The 25,200-nt window shown below is 38.8% G+C and overlaps 1 protein-coding gene across 4 annotated transcripts in view; it reads left to right on the top strand.

Moving 5' to 3' along the window:
- BTBD7 (BTB domain containing 7) overlaps window positions 1-25,200 on the top strand; it is a 114,834-nt gene that overhangs the window by 17,415 nt on the left and 72,219 nt on the right. For all 4 annotated transcript variants that reach the window (XR_013346423.1, XM_077819309.1, XM_077819308.1 and 1 more), the window contains exons 2-3: window positions 16,652-16,839; window positions 22,241-23,320. Coding sequence is in view for 3 of the 4 variants with exons in the window: in XM_077819309.1 (XP_077675435.1) it covers window positions 16,758-16,839; window positions 22,241-23,320 (1,162 nt within the window). In the remaining variant the exon portion in view is untranslated. The remainder of the gene's footprint in view (window positions 1-16,651; window positions 16,840-22,240; window positions 23,321-25,200) is intronic.

Genomic DNA, 25,200 nt, shown 5'->3' with positions numbered 1-25,200 from the left:
TCTCTCGTCATTACAGCCAGTATTTTGAGAGTGAATTTGTGTGGGGGGTGGAGGGTGAGAAAACCTGGATTTGTGCTGGAAATGGCCTAACCTGACGATTACTTTAGATAAGCTATTACCAGCAGGACAGTGGGGTGGGAGGAGGTATTGTTTCATATTCTCTGTGTATATATAAAGTCTGCTGCAGTTTCCACGGTATGCATCTGATGAAGTGAGCTGTAGCTCACGAAAGCTCATGCTCAAATAAATTGGTTAGTCTCTAAGGTGCCACAAGTACTCCTTTTCTTTTTGCGAATACAGACTAACACGGCTGTTACTCTGAAACCAGTATTTTGAGTGGTACTACTTTAGGAGTTGCCTCAACAGAATGCTCTAAGATCGGTATTATCTTCGCCCAGACAATTCTTCAAAAGAGGTCAGAAGTTGGTTTTCCTTGTGGGATTTACCACGTGACTTCACCTCAAAACAATCAAAGATTGAGATGATTTAAACCAAAGAAATTGTGTGCTAGTGTAGCTAGTCTTTGTGTAGCAAGAGTATAGCGAGGTAGGTATGTCTTGGATTAGTTGTAGTAAAGGAAAATGTTTCTAAAGAGCCCATTCTCCTTTTATCATTTCTGACTGTCCTCTGCTCAGCCTGTCAGATGCAAACTCCTCTCTGGTGTCAGAGGTCTAGAGCTGCCTTTTTCATGCTCCCTCAATCCCAGCCATTGGGTATCAAAACTGGTTGCAGTGTGTAAAGATGTGACACAACTGACTAATTTGTAAAGCATCTCAACAATGTAATGTGATCTGGTGTACCACTGGGAGGGAAAGTGTTGGCTATTATCTTGTGTATTTTCAAATGTTCACCTCTGGAAATATTTTTTCAAAAACCAACACTTAAATGTCTCTTTGATCTTGACCTCACTTTCCTCAGCCAAAAGGTCAAAGTGACTGGGTCCTGGCTTGCATATTTCATGTCCCTAGCTAGAGTTGGTAGACTGCGTCAATCTCTGTGTGTCTAAAGTTTACATTTTTTTTACAGTTTCCTCTTACTAGTATTTCTTAATATTGTGTTTATTAACATCCACTCCTTTATAACAGAAATCTTGTAAAACTTGTTTTACAACTTAAAGAAATTTAGTATACACACACACATACAATTTATAAATTGGCCTAAGGAAGTCTCTAAAGCTGCTTTTAGTCACTTTCTTCAACTTTATATTGATCAAACACTGTGAGTGATGCTTTTCTACTCTTCCTCTTCCATCTTGTCGGTTGGTCTTTCATTATCTCATGTTTAGGTCCAGGCCTCTGCATCTTCTTACATTTAGATGCATAACCTGTTCATTAGTTGTCCTATCAAAACTCTAAGCAATATTAATCTTTTCCCTCCTATTTCCCTTATTTTAATATCAAGTTTAACTTTGACTATTTTTATAGGGGCTTCTCCTTCTGTAGTAAACAGAGTTCTCAAACTGTCAGGTTTTGTGGCAGGCATTTACCTCTTCCAGCAAACTCCAAGAAGTTCATTAGATTTCTAAGTAGTCATCTTCCTTTTTTTTTCTTCCTGCTAATAAAACTCACTTGATGGATTAATTTTTCTAGTACCAGAATTTCCCACACCTTAATATTCTACTTTATATTAAATCTAAAATATGGGTAGAGTAACAAATTTTCTATAATTCATTTTAGGATGTGGATGCAGAAGGCAATTTTATGCAAGTTCTGCTTTCTAAATTAATCATACTAGTTACCTTGGTTCTGCATAGTAGTATTTGTAGAGCAAGTCATGAAGCAGGAGATCTGAATTCAGATCCTTGGCCCAGTTTCATTACCCAAAGACAACAGCGCAGTACCATATCCAGCTTGATAAATGAAATGAAATACAATCTCTTTTTAAAAAAAAAAAAAAAAAAAAGGACTTAAGGGTTGATTTTGCATTTTTAATCTCCAGTGGCAACAAATGTCCCAGGAAGTATGTTTAAGGGGAGCAATTGCGGAGGGTTGGGGGGAGAGGAATGCGTGGGGAGCCAAATTTATGTCAGGGTATGTCTTCATTGTAGGCTTAACCTAGGCTCTTATATGGGATTTAGACCAACCACCCATCATCCACACACACAACCCCTAAGCCCAGGTTTATATGTGCTTTGAACCCAGGTTTGCTTGCCCAGTGAGGGGTATAGGTTAGAACCACAGGTTTTGTTGTAAGTTGGGTTCAAATGTACTTACACTGCAGAGGGGAAGCAGCTGAAGCCTGGGTTATGAAGCTTGGGTTTTGATAGTCCTTCAGTGCCAGTCCACAATGCCATAGCCCAATCCTCTAAGTCTGTATTTTCTGTCCCTTCTACCTACTAACTTTCCATTCATCTCCGATCTACTAGAAGCAACCTGCTGGCTTATATATACCCAGTCAGTGTTTAAGTCCTCCTGGCTTGCTCCATTTCTGCACTGATCATCTCAGGTGAATAATGTGAGAAGATGCCATCCCAGTGTGCTGCTAGCTGGCTAGAGGATCACGTCAGGGTTCTGGTTGCCCTCTGGTGTAGGTACAGCAAATAATATAGTTTTGAGATGCACACGAAACTGTCCTTTTCAAGAGGCTGCCAGAGGAGGCGGATCAAGTAGCCAACTATCCAGTGTCGGGAGTGAATTAAAAATGTCAAGCTTGCCTATCCCACGGCAAAGGACACCAATAACAAGTCAGGCAACTCAGTGTCTCCTTGCCCCTAACATAAGGAGTTCGAATCAAGTGATCGCCATAGCCCCAAGTACTGAGTCCACCATTATGCATGATAGGCTTTTGACCCAGAATGGCTTGGGTTTTTTTTTTTTTTTTTGTGTGTGTGTGTTGTTTTTAGATCAGGGACAGCAGGGGGTGCAGAAGAGCTGGAACAGACCAGGTGGTCTGATGGTCTTGGGGACATCCTGGATCTGTATTCTGACAATTATTTGGGGATGAGCCTGGGGAATGGACTGCACAGGAAGCAGCAGCAGAGATGGAGCTACAGCTGAATAACTGGCTGCTTCCATTTTCATTATTTGGGGGGAAATTGCAACTTAAGTGGGAATATTTCCCAGGTTATGACTAAGGCTATGATTCTGTCATGGAGATCACAGATTCCATGGGGTTTTTTTTGGGACCTCCATGACTACTTCTGAGGCAGGGCTGGAGCAGCTGGTAGCCCTGGGGCTGCTGGAGCAGAGGCCACTGGAACAGCTGACTGGTGGCCAGCCCTGGGATCACCAGAACAGCGGCTGGAGTTGGGTCAGCTACCTTGGGGCGGGAGCAGCAGCAGTCAGTCCCAGCTGCAGGAGCAGCAGTGGGGCTAGAGCTATGGGGTGGCCTTAGCTTCAGTTCACCCTTTCTCCATCCCCCTTTCCGTCCCTACATGTGTGATTTAAGATGGATTCCAAGCTCTGTGTGGGGGGAATGGATATTAAACATGCAACTAATGATTCAGTTGAGCTATGTTTGAACTAATTACTGGAGGATGGGGGGAGAATCAAAGATGGGATTATAGGCTTAGCAAGCATAAATGCATATTTCCACATAGACTCCTCGCCTTATAACTTTCTACACACTGGTGTACTATTACACAGTTATACCAATAATAGTATTAACTCCAGACAGTCTGTATTTTAAGTCCCAGTGGTTGTACTAAGTGGAAAAAGTCCTTGGTGATTGTGGTACTTGGTCTCCTGATGCTGTCCAGGCCTGTGGGAGGGGAAGGAGGATGTGGTGTTCTCAAGTTTCTGTCTCTTGGGTAAACATTCTCTTACTGCTTTCCTGAATTTTTTTCTTCACTCCTGCCGGGCTGGTGATTTATATATAATATAATTTTTTTATGTCAGTGACCCGAGATGGTTGGTGAGATTCCTGGGCAGGGCACTCTTCCAGTGGCTGCCCTGTAGTTTACCATCTCTGTCTGTTGATTTACAGTCAGTACATGAGGAGATATCTACTTTGCACAAACACAATAGCAAATAAACATATATCTACACATAAGCGTTCATGTACACACACTGCAGTAGTATGCTTCTTGAGGCATGTTACCATGTGATGCAAGGATGTGGGCAATGCGGGCACATAAGAATCCCTAATTTATTTTGCTTACCTGAACCCAGCCTCAGTGATGACTGGTGCAATCTCTGACTGCCTATATTGGACTTGTAAACCGGCAGTGTCTTGAGTCCATTCCTGATGGAAGCCCTCACCCTTATTCTCACAGACGTTGGTGTCCTTGTGCCAGATACCAAGAGGCATAGGCCGAATGGATACTGCTACCAGTATCCATTGCAGACTCAGGCCTTGAGAGGCACATGTGCTCCTGAAGTGGAGCACCCATAGGGACATGCAGTTCCTGCTCAAAGTGAATGACTTCTTATGGTTGACCAAGACCTTCATGACGATTTGAGTAATGTCCATGCTGGTTGACATATGCTGCTTGTGCCGGGCAAACAATGGGTAGAGGTATGTCATCAGTGGCTCCAGTGCAGTTTGGAAACCTCATTCTCTCAAAGCCAGTTGTTTCAGGCACACTAACTGTGTCCGCTACCCATGGATAAAACACAGCAGTACCTGCCCCACAAAGCTCCATCACTGCAGCACTGAGTGAGCTTGCCAGCACCAAAGTGGTTAGGCATGGACCTGTGCAATGTAGGGTAGCAAACTTCCAGATGGCAGTATCAACCCACTTCTGGATTGGTATGGCTTCTCTTATTAGCATGATCTGGCACTGAAAGGTCAGGGCAAGATCCTTACATAACTCCATGAAGATGTGCTTTCTCATGGGGAAGTTCTGGAGGCATTGCTGATCTTCCCAGATCTGCATGTTGATGTAATCAAACTACAGGTTGCTGTACACTAGAAGTGCCAGTCCACATACGATAGATGGTATGCGTCAGCTGTCTCTGCTCTGCCATATCAACATCTAGCTTGCATGATCTTTTAATGAATAACTGTGGTTGCCTTAGGAGGTCGCAAACAGCTGTTGAAATGCCCTCCACCATATCCCATACCTGTAACTGCATCCTGCTGAAACAACAGTGCTGCCAAAAGTAGGAAACAGTTCATGCACCTGATGTGGGAACCATGCCTTGGCCTGGATGGAAAGGAAAGAAGTAAGGAGTGTGCTGAGCCAGAAGTGTTTTATGCTACTATGGTGGCAGGCTGTGAACACTTCCACACAGAAGCTTGGGAAGGACAGACAAGTTCTCCCACAATATATTGCAAAATAAATCAGAGTGGCTCAAGTTAGTCAGGCACTAAGAATCGTGGGATATGCCTACAGAAATCCTAGCAGTTAACTTTGACTACTGCAGGACCAATGTGGCTGCAGCTATGTGGGTATGAGTCAAGTGTAGCTCTGAAGTCTTGCAGATGGGTTTGGCTAACAAGAACGTCTGAGGATCAGCGGGGGGGATGGGTGGAGGAATAAACAAGGGGAAATAGTTTTACTTAATATAATGACTCTACCACTCCCAGTCTCTATTCAAGCCTAAGTTAATTGTATCCAATTTGCAAATTAATTCCAATTCAGCAGTCTCTCGTTGGAGTCTGTTTTCAAAGTTTTTTTGTTGAAGGATAGTCACTTTGAGATCAGAAATCGAGTGACCAGAGAGATTGAAGTGTTCTCTGACTGGTTTATGAATGTTATAATTCTTGACATCTGATTTGTGTCCATTTATTCTTTTACGTAGAGAATGTACATGGCAGAGGGGCATTGCTGGCACATGATGGCATATATCACATTGGTAGATGTGCAGGTGAACGAGCCTCTGATAGTGTGGCTGATGTGATTAAGCCCTATGATGGTGTCCCCTGAATAGATATGTGGACACAGTTGGCAACGGGCTTTGTTGCAAGGATAGGTTCCTAGGTTAGTGGTTCTGGTGTGTGGTTGCTGGCGAGTATTTGCTTCAGTTTGGGGGGCTGTCTGTAAGCAAGGACTGGCCTGTCTCCCAAGATCTGAGAGAGTGTTGGGTCGTCCTTCAGGATAGGTTGTAGATCCTTGATGATGCATTGGAGAGGTTTTAGTTGGGGGCTAAAGGTGACGGCTAGTGGCGTTCTGTTATTTTCTTTGTTGGGCCTGTCCCCCGTGTCGTCCCTCCCCCACCCCCCCCATTCCTCAGACATTCTTGTTAATGCCTGGAAATGGCCCACCTTGATTATCACTTCAAAAGGTTTTCTCTCCCCCCACCCCACTCTCCTGCTGGTAATAGCTCATCTTAAGTGATCACTCTCCTTACAATGTGTATTTTTTCATGGTCTGTGTGTATATAAAATCTCCTCACTGTACTTTCCACTTTATGCATCCGATGAAGTGAGCTGTAGCTCACAAAAGCTTATGATCAAATAAATTGGTTAGTCTCTAAGGTGCCACAAGTACTCCTTTTCTTTTATCAGAGAGAAAATCCTAAATATATGGAGGCTGAAAGAAAGGAAAGCAGCTGCCTTTTTGTACTTTGGCAGCAAATTGTGGAACTCTGGATGCTCGGACAAGCATGTTAATATAGATCATCTAGTTTGTTATAAGAGCTATGACAATAGCTTTTATTGGGCAAACCTGCTACAATCTATAAAACTATATGTTGAGGCAGGAAAGATGGTCTTATGTTTCACATTTGGTAATCAGTAGGTCTGAGTTCTATTCCTGGCTCTGCTGATTACTTCCTCTACTTTTCAAACTTTTGTACTGGTGACCCCTTTCACACAGCAAGCCTCTGAGTGTGACCCCCTCTTATAAATTAAAAACACTTTTTATATTTAACACTTTTATAAATGCTGGAGGCGAAGCGGGGTTTGTGGTGGAGGCTGATAGCTTGTGCCCCCCATGTAATAACCTCCTGACCCTCTGTGGGCCCTCCCGACCCCCAGTTTTAGAACCCCTGCTATATTACTTTAGGAAAATTAGAGAGACAGAATGGGTGAGGTATAAAATACACCTTGTTTCTCTTAATATCCTGAGACCAACATGGCCACAACACTACTGCATACTCACTTTAGGAAGTTATAGCTAACTCCCTCTGTGATCAATCTGTAAAATGGGAGTAATACTTTCCTATTTTATGAGGTATAGTGAGACGTTTAGATATTAGTGTTAAGCCCCATAAAAATGGCTATAAATAAAAGCAAATCTATTTTGGTGGCCCAGAACATAAGAATTCTGAATAGCCTTTGTTTTTGTGCTTTTTTGCATGCCAATTCCAAGACAACTGTTACAGTTCACTTCTGTTTTATGTGATATTGTTAGTTTAAGCTCTGAGAACAAACCAAAAGTGGACATCTACGCTTAAGGGTTCTTTCAAATTCGAATTGTGAAAGGCTTTAAGAAGTATTAATCTTCACATATTTTTAAGAATGGATTTCCTCAGTGCATAAGAGAGTTGCTGCTTTTTGGAAGTGAAGATACCATATATTTATATTTTTTTTAAATTATTTAGGCTTGGCTAATCAACTTACTGATGCTTACTAAATGGTTAGCACTGTAAACATGCTGTACAAGAACCCCAACCTTTTCTCTAATAGGTTTTTTTACCACTAAACTATTAGTTTTTGAGTCTTAAGGTATTTTTTTCTTGACACTTTGACTATATATGTTGTGCTGATAGTAGCAGCAGCTTTTGCCTTGTGCAGTGTTTCTAGTTGAACTGCATATTTGAAAACTAATTATAGCAGTTGTCAAACAAAATGGCTGAAGCTAATTATGTGCTGTGGAAAATATAAACCGAATTCTCAGATATTTGACTCAACTAGAATGAAGACTTATCGTATAGCCGTTTGGTTTTTTTTCAAGGGGGCGGGAGGGGAACGCTGTCCAAGCAATTTCCTAGTTTGGTTTAAGCTTTAACTGATTCTTCCTGGAAAAGTCATACAGTAAAAAAGATTTATGGTTATATAGCATGCAGAGATATGCATTAAAACCAGCAGTATATTTTATAAATATACAGGAAATTTAAAAGCACATAAAATGTTTTCAACTTTGTTTTTAACATCCTGAAATATTCCATGACAATTATATTGTCCATCTTTACTTTGCTAATGACCCTGCGGCATATTAATTATATCAAAAAGAGGATTTATTTATTTTATTTTGTGTACTTAAAAAAACAGAAATAGAATACTTCCCTTTGATTTGCCCAGAATGTTTTTTTTTTTTAAATTTCAGATTTCTCAAAAATATGCCACGGTAGCATATTATGTCAGAAGACATTGCAAATGCCGGAGATCAGTTTAAATTAGGGGGATTTTCCTCATTTTTTGTATTCTTTGTAAAGGTGTGCAGTTAGACTTGGTACTGTTCAGTGATATTTGCATGGGTGGTTTTTGGGGGTGGGGGGCTGGGTATATTTAATGCTGTTGCATAGCACAGATGTAAAGACATTTTGTCTTTGAGTCAGATAAAATTAAGCAACTTTCCGAAAATGGAAAGTCATTGCAGAAGACATGCAGTCATGTGTGTAATTTGAACAGAAGTCCTAGAAGGTAAAAATGGTGGCTTGTTGTTGAATTTGCTAGACCAAAAAATGCTTCATGTTCATCAGCTTCTTGAATGAGATATGAATTATTAAAGTCTTGCATGTAAATCTGATCAATGCAAGTAGGTTGATTTTAAGTTTAGAGCACATGTGTAATGCGTTGGAAGGACGTATGTGGTGATAAGATTGAGATTCAATTTGTCAGTATATTAAAACATGGTTGCTTGAGAGTAGCTTGGTACAGTATATAGGGACTTAGTACTGCTATTGTATTAGTCTGCTGTATAGCACAACATTTTTTTGTTGGTTTTGTTCTTCTGTCTGGCCATTTATATAAATGTTGCTCTTTTGGGGTGTGGGGAGTGGAATCCTTGGATTTAGCATTTCCTGTTGATGAAATTTTTTTGATTGCTGCTAGGACAGGATGTGTGCACAGAGTATCACTTTGAGCTGCACTGATCTGGTCTTGGCCTTGGGTGTCAAATTCCAACTTTGCCTATTGTGAATGGCCTTGAAAAGTTGACTGATTTTGTAAATATACCCTCTTCTATTTTCTTTCTCTCGTGTAATGCACCCCCAAGGCTACACATGTGTCATTGTGGAAGAAGAAAGCTTGGTTGTGGTTCTCATTATGGCACCAGAGAGCTTTGCTGATGTTTCCTTCTTGCTTAAGCCTTGTTGTGAAGGCCTTAGAATGAAGGACCAGGGTTACTGTGGTTTGTTTTTGTTTTGGTTTTTTTTGTTTTCTCCAATTTGTAAAAAACCCACTTTTTTACAGGGAAAAGGGTTTTTTTATCCTAACTTCATAAAGGAGCACATTGTCTGAAGCTTGTAATTCTTCAAGAAAGCCACATGAATAGTCTTTCCTAGTACAACTGACGAATTAGGCCTACTCTTTGTACTTGCTCCTTAGTAACCTCTGATACGCTTTTATGCCTAGTATGAAGTTTTGACCAAGCTAATTTGAATGTGCCGGTTTCTTAAAAGTGGTCAGAAATGTAAATTTAACTGTCCTTTCTACTGTGATTTTTGCTCACTGTTTTGATGCAAAGAACTGTGAAACAGCCTCCTTTGCAAGCACAGATTTGGAGCTATAGATTTAGACTATCAGGTTTTTAATGCTAAATGAAAAGGATAAAGTCAAGATTACTTTCCATCAGCTATGTTTCTTCCTCTTTTGGCCTAAACTTAGGACCTTCATATTTGTGGTCAGGCTAGGTAATTGAAAGGTTCCGTAGTTTCTCTAGGTTTTTTTACTATTGTGTTCAAATGCTTTAACTACATCAAGCCAGATTTCTTTGAGATTAACAGTAGTGTCAGCCTGTAGTTGACTGGGCCTTTCCAAAATCTCCTTCAGTTGGTTTTGTTGCACAGTCTGTAAAGTTCTTTTTTTGTAAATATTTGACATACTTATGGTTGGACCTTGCCTTTCAAATGTTACCTCATTCACATTGTCACTAATATCCTCGGACCAACACGTCTACAACTACACTGTGTACAGTTGTTTTTATGGTATAATCACAGCGCTGTGATATTTCTTGGTTGTCTAAGATTCCATTTTCATGTTTTAACTTTAAGTTTGTTACTTGATATTAAGTCCAAGGAATGGTTGGGTGACCAAACACTATAGTATCCCTAGCCTGGATAAAAGCAATAAGAAACAAATGTGTAATTTATGCAATTGGTATTCCTAACTCTGAACATGAGTTCTTACTGTGGCCAAAAGGCTAATGTGATCCTTGGAGCTATAAACAGCGCTATTGCGTAGGAATAGGGGAAGGCTATATTACCTCTGTATTTGGCACTGATGCAATCACTACTGGAATAGAATGTCTAGTTTTAGTGACCACAATTCAAGAAGGATATTCTTCAATTAGAGAGGGTTCAGTGAAGAGCCACAAAAATTATTAAAGTTTGGAAAACATGCCTTATCATGATAGACTCAAGGAGCTCAATCTGTTTATTTTAACAGAAGCTCAGACGATATGATCACAATGGTCTCATCTGGCCTTATAATCTGTGAACTCTTTTTTGCTCTCTCTGTAAAATGTGTTCATTTAAATCAGTGGTTCCCAAACTTTAACAACCTGTGAACCTCTTTCACTAAAATGTCAAGTTTTGTGAACCCCCTCCTAAAAATGAATATTTCCAGGGATTTTCTCCTTTACCTGAGTATAAATGACAAGAGCAGTGATCTTGGAAATATAAAATTTGTTTTTATTACATGCTTATTACACACTATTATTAATTGTTTATCATTACAGTATTTTTATTACATTATGAAAACAGCAACATTCTTCCAAGACCTCACTTTCGTAGCTTGTATCACTTTGAATAAGCCAGTTATAAGACAAGGCTCCTATGGTTCATCAAGGAGTGTCAGATGTGAAACAGCATGAAGGTATTTAAGAAGCCAACTAAAAGAGTTCCTCCTACACAAGCATTCAGGTCTTGAGCAGTCCAGGCAAACAACACACTTTGCAACAAAGTTTAAATGTGTTCTTCGTAATAATTTTAAAAACAATACTAGCTGCCTATTTAATTTTAAAAACAGCAAAAAATATCCACCTCCCTTTCCATTTCTTATAAGGAGTCTTGAAGTTTAAATCTCCTCAGTGTGATAGATATGCTTGCTTTGGTCTGCTTAGCTCTTGGAAGTCCAGGGGCTCCATGCTGCTGGCCCCGGACTGCCTGGGGTCCCTCGGGACAGCTGTCCACCATTAGGGAGTTTTTTCCCAAGAACCCCCTGTAACATTTTGCAAACCCCCAGGGGTTCATGAACCCCAGTTTGGGAACCACTGATTTAAATTGTAGACATAAAAAGCACATCATGTTTGTGTAAGTAATTTACTAGCCTGTTCAGTTTTAAGAGTAGGACATTTCATAATTCTCTGCCAATAACTCCAATTCCAGAAGAAATATATAGAAGAAAAGCTTTCAAAATATGAGGGGGAGGAAAATATCAATCAATTAAAATTTACAGAAGTATTCCATTACACTTACAATTCATATATGTAGTTAATGACCCGTACTGACATGAACATTCGATAACTTTAACTTTGATCTATAAGATATAATTAAATATATGTATATAATTTAAATATATTCTAATTACACTTTCCTTCATACATCTATATCTTGGCTAAAGAATTCTTTCAATATAAACATTACAAATATGCATCCCTTTCCACATACATCTCTGTGCTATTTGCATGGTGGCTGGTGAAACTCCTATGGTTTCCATAGAAATGGCCATGCAACACCAGAAAGCAACTTCAAGAAGAACAAAGAGACTGCTAAAAAGGAGATAAAACAGCAGACTTTCAAGCATGAGGTTTTGGTAAGGTTGTGCAAAGCATATTTTACTGAATGTTTCACTAAATTCCTCCCACGCTGAAATCCCACGTATATAAATGGAATTTTATTTATTGTGGAGTGACCGTTTTGACACAGCCTACATCGTCTTGGGTGACTTTTTCACATTAGATATTCTAGATTTGTTGAAAGGATTCACTTTGATTATTAATAGTAGTTAGAATATATAGCATCTAATATTTTTGTAATCCGTCTCTGGCTGAAATTCGCTTATTCATCTAATGTAATTTGGGAAGTTTTAGCAACTAATTTTTACTGAATGTATGCAACACTTGAGCAGCTTTAAATATTTGTGAATTCTATTATATCGTGTAGACTTATGGGCCACTTGCACATCTTGCTCATCCAGATATTTCGTTGACTTCAGTGGGGACTTTGGGTGCCCAAGAAACTTATACCAAGAGATTTCAGTCAATTGCAGTTTAAGGACTGGTTACTGTGAGGTGCTTAGTGCCTTCTGCAAGTGTCCTGAGCATCCTCAGCTTCCATTGACTCACTGTGTCTTGAGTGTACTCGGCACTTTTGAGGATCAATCCCCAAGTACAACTAACACACAGGGAAAATAGGGCTGAGGGAATAGAAATTAAATGACTTTATAATTGTCAGTAGCTGTGACAGCTTTACAGTCACTTCATGATATTTAAGAACAGAAACAAGAGTACCTTGTAACCTTTGCTCTTTAGTTATGTATCCTGCAAGACACTAAAGTTGTTGAATAGAGAGCTCAAGAAAACAAGAGTATCTTCTTTATAGAAACTAAATCTATTTATAATTGAACCAAATTTTTGAGTTGGCAGAAAAAAAATTCATTCTGTCATCTTCTGTTTGACAGGTTTTTCTGAGCCCCTGTGCTGTTTGAGACAGTTTTTTTCCTGTTGCTTAAGTACAGAGATTGAAAAACTTACTTACTAGCCCAAGTCCAAAGCCTTCTAACTAGAAAGAATATCCTCCACCTCCCCTTCCCCACCACAAAAGTCACTACCCTCAAAGTCATGTCTTCTATGATTAAAGGAATAAAATGTGAACTGTTTGCCAGTGTTAGAATTAAATACAGTTATCTGACTTTGTACATTTAAATGCAACTTGTTAATGTTGGTTGAACAACAGAACAAAAGTTAATTATGGGGGGGGAGAGGGTTTGTACTACTTGAACCTTTATACTGGTATAGTTAAAATGGTACAAGTTTTGTATGAAGATTAAACCCTTAGACTGTAAGCTCTCTAGGGCAGGGGACTGTTTGTTTTCTCTCTATACAGTGTCTAGCACAATGGGTCCCTAAACTTTATTGGGGTTCATGGGCTATTATAATAAGGAATTTTGTAGACATATTTCAGCTTAGACATTATAAGTACATAATCCCCTCCATCCCATGCATCTGTGTTTTCATTGCGGCGGAGGATGTGCACCTTAAGCTGCTGATATTCAGTTGACAATTAGGCTGTTCCCTATGGTGATAAAATGTTAACACTGCAAATTGAAAACAAATCTAAACAGATCTTCTTGAGAAGAGGAGAATGTAAATAAGCTTGTGCCTGTACATAGACGCATAGACAAAGCAGTAAAGAAACAATGCAAAAAGATAAGCGAAATTGGATAGAAAGTAAGGCTAGTGAAGCTGAAGAAGCAGGGGAAAGAAACAGTACAAGAACAGTCTACACAATCCTGAAACAGTTAACAGGATATGGATCAAAATTCAGAAGTGTCCCAGTGAAAGGGAAGCAAGGAGAAATTTTGAAAACACAGGAGGAACAAGAAAATAGATTGGTGGAACACTTCAAAGAAGTGCTAAACCAACCAGAACCAATTACAAGACTAGAATGTAACCATGATAAACCATTGGACCTAGATATAGATGTATCTGAGGTAAAAATCAAAGAAGTGTTGAAAAAAGCACTGCAGAAGCTGAAAAACAACAAGGCACCTGGTTTGGATGGCATTCATCCTGAAATGCTTAAATATGGAGGCAAAGACGTGGAATCAATCATCTATTTGCTATGCAACAAAATATGGATGGAGGAATAAGTGCCGGAAAAATGGACCTTTGGTATCATCATCAAGTTATCAAGGAAAGGTGATCTAAACAATTGTTCAAATTGGAGGGGAGTAAGGAAAAGTCACAGGAAAAGTATTACCAGCAGTCCTCCTGAACAGAATGAAAGGAAAGATGGATACCACTCTACATGAACAAAAATCTGGTTTTAGACAAGGGAGATTGTGCACAGGCACTGTTTTCACCCTGAGATGGATTATTGAGAACACAATTTAATTCCAAGGCAGTCTTGCCATCAATTTTGTGGACTTTCAAAAGGTATTCAATAGTGTAAACAGAGGAAAAATATGTGGAAAATTGTGGAACAATATGGAATTCCAGCAAAATTAGTTAACATTATGAAGGCATTCTACGCCAACTCAAAATGCTGCATTAAAATGGAAAATGGTTTGAGTAAGCCATTCAGTATCAAGACAGGTATAAGGCAGGGCTGTGTCCTGTCTCCATTTTTGTTTATGCTAGTCATTGACTATGGAATAAAACAATGCAACAGTGATACATACATCCTAAAATGGAACAGTTAAAGGCTATTTGATCTAGATTTTGCTGACGACATTGCTCTTATCAGTGAAGTTGCCAACAGACTACAAAAATGTACAAACAAAGTAAAAGTAATGGAGAAGATACAATGCAAAGAAATGTAAAGTCATGTTAAAGGGAATTATAGGGACAGAAATCAAAATTGAAGAAGAGAAACTGGAGAAGATGAACAATTTTACATACCCTGGAAATACCATCAGCCAAGATGATAAAAGTTCTAAGGAAATAAGAAGAATTGGGAAGGCAGACGCTGCATTTGGAAGAACATAAGAATGGCCATACTGGTCAGACCAAAGGTCCATCAAGCCCAGTATCCTGTTCTCTGACAGTGGCCAATGGCAGGTGCCCCAAAGGGAATGAACAGATAGGGCATGGATCACTTGATGATAACCTGTCACCCAATCCCAGATTCTGGCAAACAGAGGTTAGGGACACTGTTCCTGCCCATCCTGGCTAATAGGTCCATCAATGGCTATCTTCCATGAATCTATCTAGCTCCCTTTTGAACCCCATTATAGTATTGGCCTTCACAACACCCTCTGGAAAGAAGTTCCAGAGGTTGACAGTGTGTTGCATGAAAAAATACTTTCTTGTGTTTGTTTTAAACCTGCTACCTATTAATTTCATGTGGTGGCCCCTTGTTCTTTGTATTATGAGAAGGAGTAAATAACGCTTTCTTATTTACTTTCTCTATACCACTCAAACATCTGGCAACTCAAAAACATCTCCCACAAGACAAAACTGAATGTGTACAAAGCAGTTATCGCCATCACATCATATAGCAGTGAGACATGGCAACTTACCAAGAAAGATATGCAAAAGCTGGATGCATTTCATCACAAATGTCTGAGAAGAATATTGGGAATAACATCTAGAGGAAGAGGAATGAAGAAGTCAGAAGAATTACTGGACAAGGCACTCTCTCACAAGTAATCTACAAAAGAAGACATCAGTGGCTGGGACGTGCTGAGAATGGAAAAAGAATGCTTACCAAATGCCACCCCTTGAATGGAAGCCAGAAAAGGCAAGAAAAAAGAGAGGAAGATCGCGAATAACATGGAAACTAACAGTTCTGAATGACATCAAGCACCTCAACATGAAATGGGAAGATTTGAAGAGAAGGGCAGTTGACAGGCAAAGATGGCAAATGTGGGTAGCCCAATGTGCAGCAAAGCACGGGATGGACTAAGGTCTAAGGCAGTGGTCCCCAACCTTTCTGTGGGAATAGCACATTCCTATTCCCAGAAGACTGAGGTGGGCGCCAGACACCCTCTGCCGAAATGCTGCCGAGAAGTGGCAGGAGAAAGAAGCGTTGTCGCCGAGAAATGGCAACGCTTCTCGGCGGCATTTCGGCGGGTGGTTCTCCAGTGGCCTCGCTCCACGATGCATTTCGGCGTCCTGTGGGCACACACAACTGTCCCAATGAGTGCCATTGCGCCCGTGGGCACCGCATTAGGGACTTCTGGTCTAAGGTCCGTACATACAACATGAATCGTTGTGCTGTATGTCTTCGGTGCTGAGTTCCCTGGTTTACCTTGTGCCTCACAATATTTACTTGTACATGGTTAACTACCTTTTGACATTAAAGTACACCTTATACTTTCTATAAGGAATTTATTTTTTGTGAAGACTTGGTTTGCTTTTAACAAATTTATCTAAATTTTAGGGGTGGTCTACACTAGAAAATTATTACTGTAAGCTAGGAGTTTACACTTATAATTATACTGGTTTTAAGTTCTGGTGTGGATGCAGTTATAATGGTATAAAGTTGCATTCTACTAGGATAGTTTATTCTGCTTTCCCAACCAGAAGAAGCTGTACCTGGTTTAATCAATTTCATACAGTGACAGCTGTACCTACATTTAAAGGGAATTCTTGTCATTTTAACTTTAAAGCTTTGCTGCTTTAATTATCAGTATAGTATAGGCAAGCCCATAATTGTAAACTTGCGAGCTAAAAGTTCATGATACAACTATCCTGTTACTTGGCGATTTTAACATGCAACTGCATAATTAATATGAATAATTTGGAAGAAAAATATTCTTTGATCTTCATCCATGGGATGATCACTTTTAAAAGTTCTTTTTGTCTTGAAAATTGTACTTGAGGATGTCCGATTAGGAACATAAATCAACTTTTTTAATTTAATATATTTTAGAGTAACTACTGAGAACAATGAACAAAACTAAATAATTTATTGTTGTGTTTTTGTTTTTTCTTTAGAAATGGAAGAACATAGTCTGCTGGATCGGGGATTGAAGGTTTATAATGGATTGTGGAATTATACATTGAAGAGCCAGCAGGCGGCATGCCTGAGTGACTAAAGAAAATGGGTGCTAATGCATCTAACTACCCTCATTCGTGTTCCCCAAGGGTAGGGGGAAATTCACAGGCACAACAGACATTCATAGGTAACTTTCAATTCTCCTGCCATTTTTATAACGTTTACTGTATTGTATTGGATTGCTTGCAGTATTGGTAGTGGGATGCAGAGCCTTTTATCATCTTCACCTGTTTGAATCCACTCAAGCTCAGTAGTGTGTGAAATTTGGTACTTTTTAATAACTAATTGGCCTATGTGCAAAATGAGTTGATGATGTTTCCAGTTCCTAATGGACAGATGTCTGTGTGATTAAAAACCACCATCACAGTTGGCTCTCTGGACGATCTCAACCATACATGACAACTGTCCTTGCTTATAAGGGACAGATGGTACCTGTTAAACAGTACATGTACCATTTTTCTACTTTGTTTGCTCCAGAAAGCTCTGTGCATCATATTTTAATAGAATTAAAATGTTTCTATTTTTATTCCTACCTCCCCTCTCTCTCTTTCTCCTCTTCCTCCCACTCCCCCCATGTCCTCTTTCCTGTGTTGTTGACACTGTCTACACAGAGATTGAATCACTTTCTCCCCCATAGAGATGATCACTCCAGTATATGGTTCGGGCACAACCTGGGAAACTTCATCCTCCTGTCCCTACTGCATTTTTCTTTTGATAAACAGAGGCCTTTAATTTCCAGCAGCACTAAAATCACTTAAACAGAAATTTGTGTGTTTTAGGAGCTCTGAAACCAAAGATCTTTGGAGGTGTATGTGTGTTTCACAATGGGAACCCCTAAACACAACCATAGTACAAAAAATTAAAACGCTGAGTGGTTTCACTGATGGCATCTTTTAAAAAAAAAACTTATTCAGAAATCTGGCAGCCTAAAGATTGTTCTTGTAATGGTATATAGCATAAATGTTCTTATGCTACCACTTATTTTCTTGGATTACCCCTTGTTGAGATTTAAAATCCTAAATTGTAATGTAAGCACATAGTTATGTAAGATGTAAAACTCCTTTTTTTGAGTGCTTTGACTTGTGATGTGGAATCAATAGTTAACCAATGATCATGATGCAATGTTATTCCTATATTTAATCAGGTTTCAGAGTAGCAGCTGTTAGTCTGTATCCGCAAAAAGAACAGGAGTACCTGTGGCACCTTAGAGACTAACAGATTTATTAGAGCATAAGCTTTCGTGGGCATATATAATCTTCTTAATCTATGATCCATTCTCTGCATCCGATTAAGTGGGCTGTAGCCCACGAAAGCTTATGCTCTAATAAATTTGTTAGTCTCTAAGGTGCCACAGGTACTCCTGTTCTATATTTAATCATCACTGAAAGTGCAGATATGTCCTAAGCAGAGAAGCATCTGCTATCTGCGAATACTTTTTGAATATGTATCTTTTAATCCACCAGAAGTTACTGAAAATCTGAGTAGATGCAATCTTCATTACATATTGCTTATCTCCAAAGTAGACTCTCCATTTTGTGTGTGTTCTCACCTTAGGATACCAAGAAAACTGTTGTAGTATCACCTGAGTGCCTACAGAGTATGGGACATTACTTCCTGCAAGGCTTTAAAAATTTAAGTGTTCCACTTATATCCCTTTAATTTCTGATTAACTAGCAGTGGTAAACAAATTGAGCTATCTTCCTTTACAATCCCAAGCTAAAGTCTTTCCACCATTGAAAGAATGACACTCACAAGATTGATATCTCTATCTACCTAAATGCTGCAACCCTCCCCCCAAACAGCTGACCCTGAAATCAGTCAACAAGCCAACCAGATCATACCCCAAGCAGTTTTACCCTGAAAAGGAGACATGCCAGAGACTCCATAGAGTTAACTAGGAACTTCGCTATTGCTATTAATTATATGTGGAAGATGCAGTGATGGGCTGCAATATAAAACCCTAAGATAGATACCAACGTTTGTTGTCACCTCTAAATTTCAGCGACGCACAATTTATCCAGTGAGAATTGAGGTTGAGATTTTCAAAGAAGCCTAGGGAAATAGGGCATCAAATCTCAGTAAAAATCAATGGAAGTTAAGCACCCAGTCCTCTTATGGCTGCTTTGAAAATCCCAGCCTAAAACCCTACAATACCATGATTATATATGCTATACAAGAAGGATAAATAAGGATTATCAGGGCCTTTCCCCTAATATCTTTCCCTACCTTTTTTTCCCCCCCCTCTTGTCTCCTTGCCTTTTTGTCGTCTTGATTCTTATTTCTTTGTTCTTTTGGTTCCATGACAGAGGAAAACGGATATTTTGCTCAAACAGACTAAGACTGTTACTGAGCGTTTCAGCAGTTGATCGAATAACTAGTATTTATTCTTAGAAATCATCACTTTTCTAGACGGTGATTGTGTATGGAACTTGTTTTCTATTCATGAGATTTATTTACTTTCTAAAAATAGAACTGGATATATGAGAACAAGGTCATAAAGTGGTTTTGTGTACACTAGCTTTTTACTTCTGGGGATCTAGGTTCAAATCATGTTATCTTAGACTCTATTTATTCCCCATTAAAACTTGATACCACCGTCCTAGTATAGATATAGTCAGATAGCTACAAATTGAGAAAACTGATTGGCGAAGCAGTTGGAGTATTTTCATGGTGCCTGCCTTGTGTTGCTAGTCACTTTCTTCCAAGAACACTAAAGTCACTTGCAGCTCATAAAGAGAGAGTACATAAAATAGAAGGTACACCCTTTTTTTTGCTGCTGTGAGAATGTTTGTTCCACTAAAGATTTAAACATAACATATTCATCTTTGTTACTGCTTTGCTTACAAAACTCAGAATAAGGCTTTCATACCATTTACCGTGGTGAGATGCCTGTTTAAGGTTTTATTTTTAAATATAGTTCTACAGTTCCATTCTGAAAAAGTATAGGCATGCGGAGGACTGGATAAATCCTATTATTATTCAGTGTCAGTTGGCCAATCAGTTTCTTAGGGCAGTTATCTGTTTTTTGAAATGTTTTTCTGCTCAAAGACCAGTATAAAGTGAGGAGCATGAAGCTATTGTCATCTTAAAATTCACAGCACTTAACAACTCAGTGTCTCACAGGGGAAAAATAAATTCTTTAATTTTCTTTTCCCACTGTTGCACTAAGAAGAAAATCAAATCAGCATACGGAGACATTAATTGAAAATAGTGTTTTGCAGAGAGATGCTGAGCTGCTAAATGCTGCTAGATTACAACAATGACCCATCTATATCTTCAGGCTTTCTCATTTTTTCCCTCTGGCTCAAACCTGGGTGACATACAGTTATTAAAATAATAGTGTACTATTAGTCTCTCAGAATAGATAGGCGAATACATTATTGTGGGTAATACTGTAATGTTAATTACAGTTAGGGTCTATACCTTGTACATGGTATCTAGTACATGCTAACTTGAACCATGTTTTGATTTCCAGTGGTGATTCAGGTGCAAGTGAAAGAGAAGAGGGGATGAGAGTTCTGCAGTCCTGGTCTGCATTTTTTTTTTTACTTTATTTTAGGTGCTTTTTGTAATCTTATATTATTTTGGAGCCTGGGGATCACAGAACTATCAAATGCGACTTAAGTACTTTTAATTTTTCTGCAAGTCTTTTGACATTTTGCATGTCCCTTTTTTGGAAAATGCACTTTAACATAGTGTATTTTACGGAATTATAATTTACATAGTGCCGCAAGTGTGGGTGGCACTTCATTGATAGAAAATAAGAGCAGAATCCTGCTCCAAGCTTTCTATCTAATATAAAGATCGCACAAATAAAGATAAGGAGTACTTGTGGCACCTTAGAGACTAACCAATTTATTTGAGCATGAGCTTTCGTGAGCTACAGCTCACTTCATCTGATGAAGTGAGCTGTAGCTCACGAAAGCTCATGCTCAAATAAATTGGTTAGTCTCTAAGGTGCCACAAGTACTCCTTTTCTTTTTGCGAATACAGACTAACACGGCTGTTACTCTGAAACAAATAAAGATGTTGCAATGGGGAGATCAGTGAACAATAAAACATAGGGAGAAAGGATGTTTGTTTTTGGAATTTTGAAGTAGGATATTTTGGCTTGCAATCATTTGTTGTCCTTAGCCTTTCATTTAAATAATCTTTAGATAATTTTACGGGTTACTCATACTGTAAACTGGATGCATTCCCTGGTCTGGTAGAATTTAAATGAAGCTGGGTACAGTGGGAGAGACACTTCCTTCATCCACAAAGTGTTGCAGAACCAGTAAAGCAAATCCCATAAAATGGAGGGCGAGTTTTTAACTGCTTTTGCATAACAGGTAAACCGGTAGAATTACATAGCCATTTGCATTGGTGACAGTGAGTCACAACAATTTACAGAAAAATTATTTGTTCCCATAGTCCACCAGGTTCTAAAAAGTGGTTTCAGCTGAGTTTGTGCTTTTCACAGTTCACGTGGCTTAATGTGAAATGCTACAATATTAGCTATATAAGTAACACTGTGTTTTCACAGGCTAATTTCATGGTAATGTTGTAACATGAGTATCACTCAATCCTACTTAAAATAATAAAGATCTCTTAGAGAAATGTACAATAAAGTATGTATGTTATAAAGTCTATAATAAAACTTTTAGTTTATATAGGGCACAGAGGCTTAGAGTTAGTTGAGAATAGAGGTGGTGTAGTGAATCTGCAGACTGAAAAAGATAGACCCACACTGTGTAATATCAATAGACATGTAAAATACTTTATTAAAAATTATATTTGAAAATACTATTCTAAATGAGCATAGTTACCGTAACCATTTTGGAATTTTTTTTGTAATTGCTAGATTATATCTGCTGCCTTTCTAAAGTAGACAAATGTATTTCCCCATGTAAGGTTCGTTTGGTTTAGGTGAAATCTTTTTCCCACCTGTCATATGGCAACTGGAAAAAATAAGACTTTCGTTGGTGTGTTTTTTGCCATGTTTGCAATAGTGTATTCAGAGATTGGAGTTTATAAGTAAAATGAGGCCAACACATGGGTTGCAACAAAATTTTAAAAATTTGTTAAATGAAATAAAAATCTGCAAAAAGCATAGTTTGGTCATGCCTTTTTCAGTAGATACAGTTTGGAAATGCAGTCAAAACATCTGTTTTAAATTAAAATGGATTCTCACAATGTAGTGCGTTAGGGTGGGGTCAGGAAACCATATTGTATTTGTGAACTTTAGAATTAAATAATACAAATTTATTATCTACTCTGGAAAAGTGGATCATTTTATTACTCTTTTGCCTCTGGTTAGCAAAACTGTGCTACAGGCTATTGCTCTGAGATGAATAAATGAACCTACAGTGATTCATTTGCAAATCTGACTAGTGCCTATTTAAAGAACTTGATGTAAAGAGAAGGGAAGATTATGTAAATTGTGATGACATTTGCTAATCTTTATCTAACCAAAGATACCAGTGGTTCAGCATTAAATTTTTTCTTCAAATGTTTTTAATCCCATTAAATTTTCCTTTCATCTTCAGGAACATCATCCTACTCTCATCAAGGTTATGGCTGTGAATCAAAACTGTATAGCCTTGACCATGGCCATGAGAAACCTCAAGACAAGAAAAAGAAAAGCTCTGGCCTTGCCACCCTCAAAAAGAAATTTATTAAGCGTCGGAAATCTAGCCGGTCTGCTGATCATGCCAAGCAGATGCGAGAGCTCCTCTCAGGCTGGGATGTTAGAGATGTCAATGCATTAGTAGAAGAGTATGAGGGAACTTCAGCCTTAAAGGAACTTTCTCTACAAGCGAGTTTGGCAAGACCAGATGCCAGGACACTACAGAAAGACATGGCTGATTTGTATGAGTACAAATACTGTACTGATGTAGACTTAATATTTCAAGAAACTTGCTTCCCTGTGCATCGTGCGATATTAGCAGCAAGGTGTCCATTTTTTAAGACACTGCTTTCTTCCTCACCAGAATATGGAGCAGAGATAATAATGGATATCAACACAGCTGGCATAGACATGCCTATGTTTTCTGCTTTGTTACACTACCTTTATACAGGAGAGTTTGGAATGGAGGATTCGAGATTCCAAAATGTTGATATCCTTGTGCAGCTTAGTGAAGAATTTGGAACACCAAATTCCTTAGATGTTGATATGCGTGGGCTGTTTGATTATATGTGTTACTATGATGTGGTTCTTAGTTTTTCATCCAACTCTGAACTGGTAGAATCATTTGGTGGAAGTCCAAACTGTTTAGATGAAGAGCTCAGAGCTCACAAAGCTATTATTTCATCACGGTCACCATTTTTTCGACACCTACTGCAAAGGAGGATACGAACTGGTGAAGAAATCACAGACCGAACCCTGCGGACTCCAACTAGAATTATACTGGATGAATCTATCATACCAAAAAAATATGCCAAGGTCATTTTAAACTGTATGTATACAGATGTGGTGGACCTCTCAGTTTTGCACTGCAGCCCCTCAGTGGGGAGTCTAAGTGAAGTTCAGGCTCTTGTAGCAGGAAAACTAAACATGACTAGGGCTGAAGAAGCTATGGAGCTTTATCACATAGCACTGTTTTTGGAGTTTAACATGCTTGCACAAGGTATGTAATATTGTGTTCATTTTAGCTCCTCAGATTGAATACAAGGTTAAACTGCTTCTTCCTTTTAGTTTTTGAAAACGTTTTCCCATCACACTTGAGTTTTATTATGCCATTAGATACTAACTCTTATTTATCACATTTCATCAGTAGATTTCAAAACTCTTTACACAGTATGTGTCATTGTTCTCATTTTACATATGGAGAAACCAAGGCACCAAGGAAAACTTGAATGGCTTGCCCAAATGTCACCCAGTAGTGGCAGAGCTGAGAATAGAACCCATGTCTCCCAAGTCCCATCCAGTGCTCTAGCCACTAGGCCACACTGTCTCCATAACATAGCCACTTATTTTGGAAAGACCAAAAGCCAGGACACTACAGAAAGACATGGCTCATTTGTTCTGATCTACTTTTGAGTCAGGGTGTGCTAATATGAGTACATCTTTGAGAAATGGCACCTGAAAAACGGGGCCCTTTACTGTGTCTCAACTAGGACACCCCAAAAGTGGAGCACCTAAAATCACTAGTCACTTTTGTAAGTCTTGAATTAAACCTTGTTTAATATTTTCACTTCAAGGGAGGGAGCAAGGTCCAGTGGATGGAAAATATGAGCTGTGTTGGTACTGAGTTGCTGTGTGATCTTGCGCAGATCACTTCAACTTTCTGTGGCTCTTAACTTACTCATCTGTAAATTGGGGATAATTTCATGTATTCCTTTATAAAATATTTAAACTCTGTGGGTGAAAAGCATGATATAAGAGCCTAGATATTAAGTTTCACTGTTAGCATAGGCTTACTTGTTTAAATGAAATACATTTTTGCTTGTTTGAAAAAGAATGAAGGCAGATATCCATTTGTGGGTGTAAATGACATGAGACGGGAAAATTAGTGAGCTTTGTTAAGCCTCATCTTGAGACAGAAGAAATATTCCAAGTTTCATAATAGGATGTAAATTGTTAAGATGTATAAATTTGAATGATTGGCTATATAGATTATGCAAAATAGATTACATGATTTCTGCGTGTTACTGGGGAAGTTCAGAGCAATGGAAGGCTTTAAATTCGTAAAGATACATTGATAATTGAAAGGATATTTAAACAATTTTTCAATTTTCAAAAAAGTTTTCAAATAAAAATTCAGAGGAGAGAAGTTGATGGCTAGTGCCTCTCAAGGTTAGATTAATGAGAAATATCACTGAATACAAAGAAGAAGAATGAAATAAAGCAAAATGTATGAAACATAAATGTTGGGCATTGTGGATAACAGGAATAAAAAGTGGTTTTAGCTGCAAACATTTTTCTGGGTTTTGAAAAAATCATTTAATCATTGACAAGTAGGACACTTCCAAGCAAATGGGGTGGTGGTTAGGGAGTAATCAATTAATGCATAATTTGGGCTTTCATTTTATGTTGTTGGTCCTTACGTCTGTGAAGATAATGCAGACAGCTCCAGTATACCTGCAGCCTTCTGGTGAGGTCAGGTGTTGGCCCTTACTATCTGTTGTTGTTTGAATTTAAGGCGCTGCCATGTCATGCGTTCTGGGAGTTGTACCTTTGAAGTATCTGGTATTGGCCGCTGTCAGAGGCAGGATTCTAGACTAGTATTGCAATTTGTATGCTCTTATCTGGGACACCTTATAATGTTGCAATGAATTTGAACAGAAGATGCCGTATATGGCAGGTCAAGTATATAGGTAGCTTGGATCTGCTGGAGAATCACAGCATGGAGCAGCAACCGCAGTGCTTCTAATCTCCCTGTCTGAGGGAGAAAAGATTATCTCTGTCCTTTCAGGCCACCATTGCTCAGACCTCCTCCTGAGTACCTTTTTTTTTTTTTTTTCTCCTTTTCATGGAGGCCCTTTCCTACCCAGCTTGACATTGGAC

The sequence above is a fragment of the Eretmochelys imbricata genome, chromosome 6 (genome assembly GCF_965152235.1).
Source record: "Eretmochelys imbricata isolate rEreImb1 chromosome 6, rEreImb1.hap1, whole genome shotgun sequence".
Lineage (NCBI taxonomy): Eukaryota > Metazoa > Chordata > Testudines > Cheloniidae > Eretmochelys > Eretmochelys imbricata.
The sequence above is the reverse complement of the archived record's forward strand: the minus strand, read 5'-3'. Positions and strand labels throughout refer to the sequence as shown.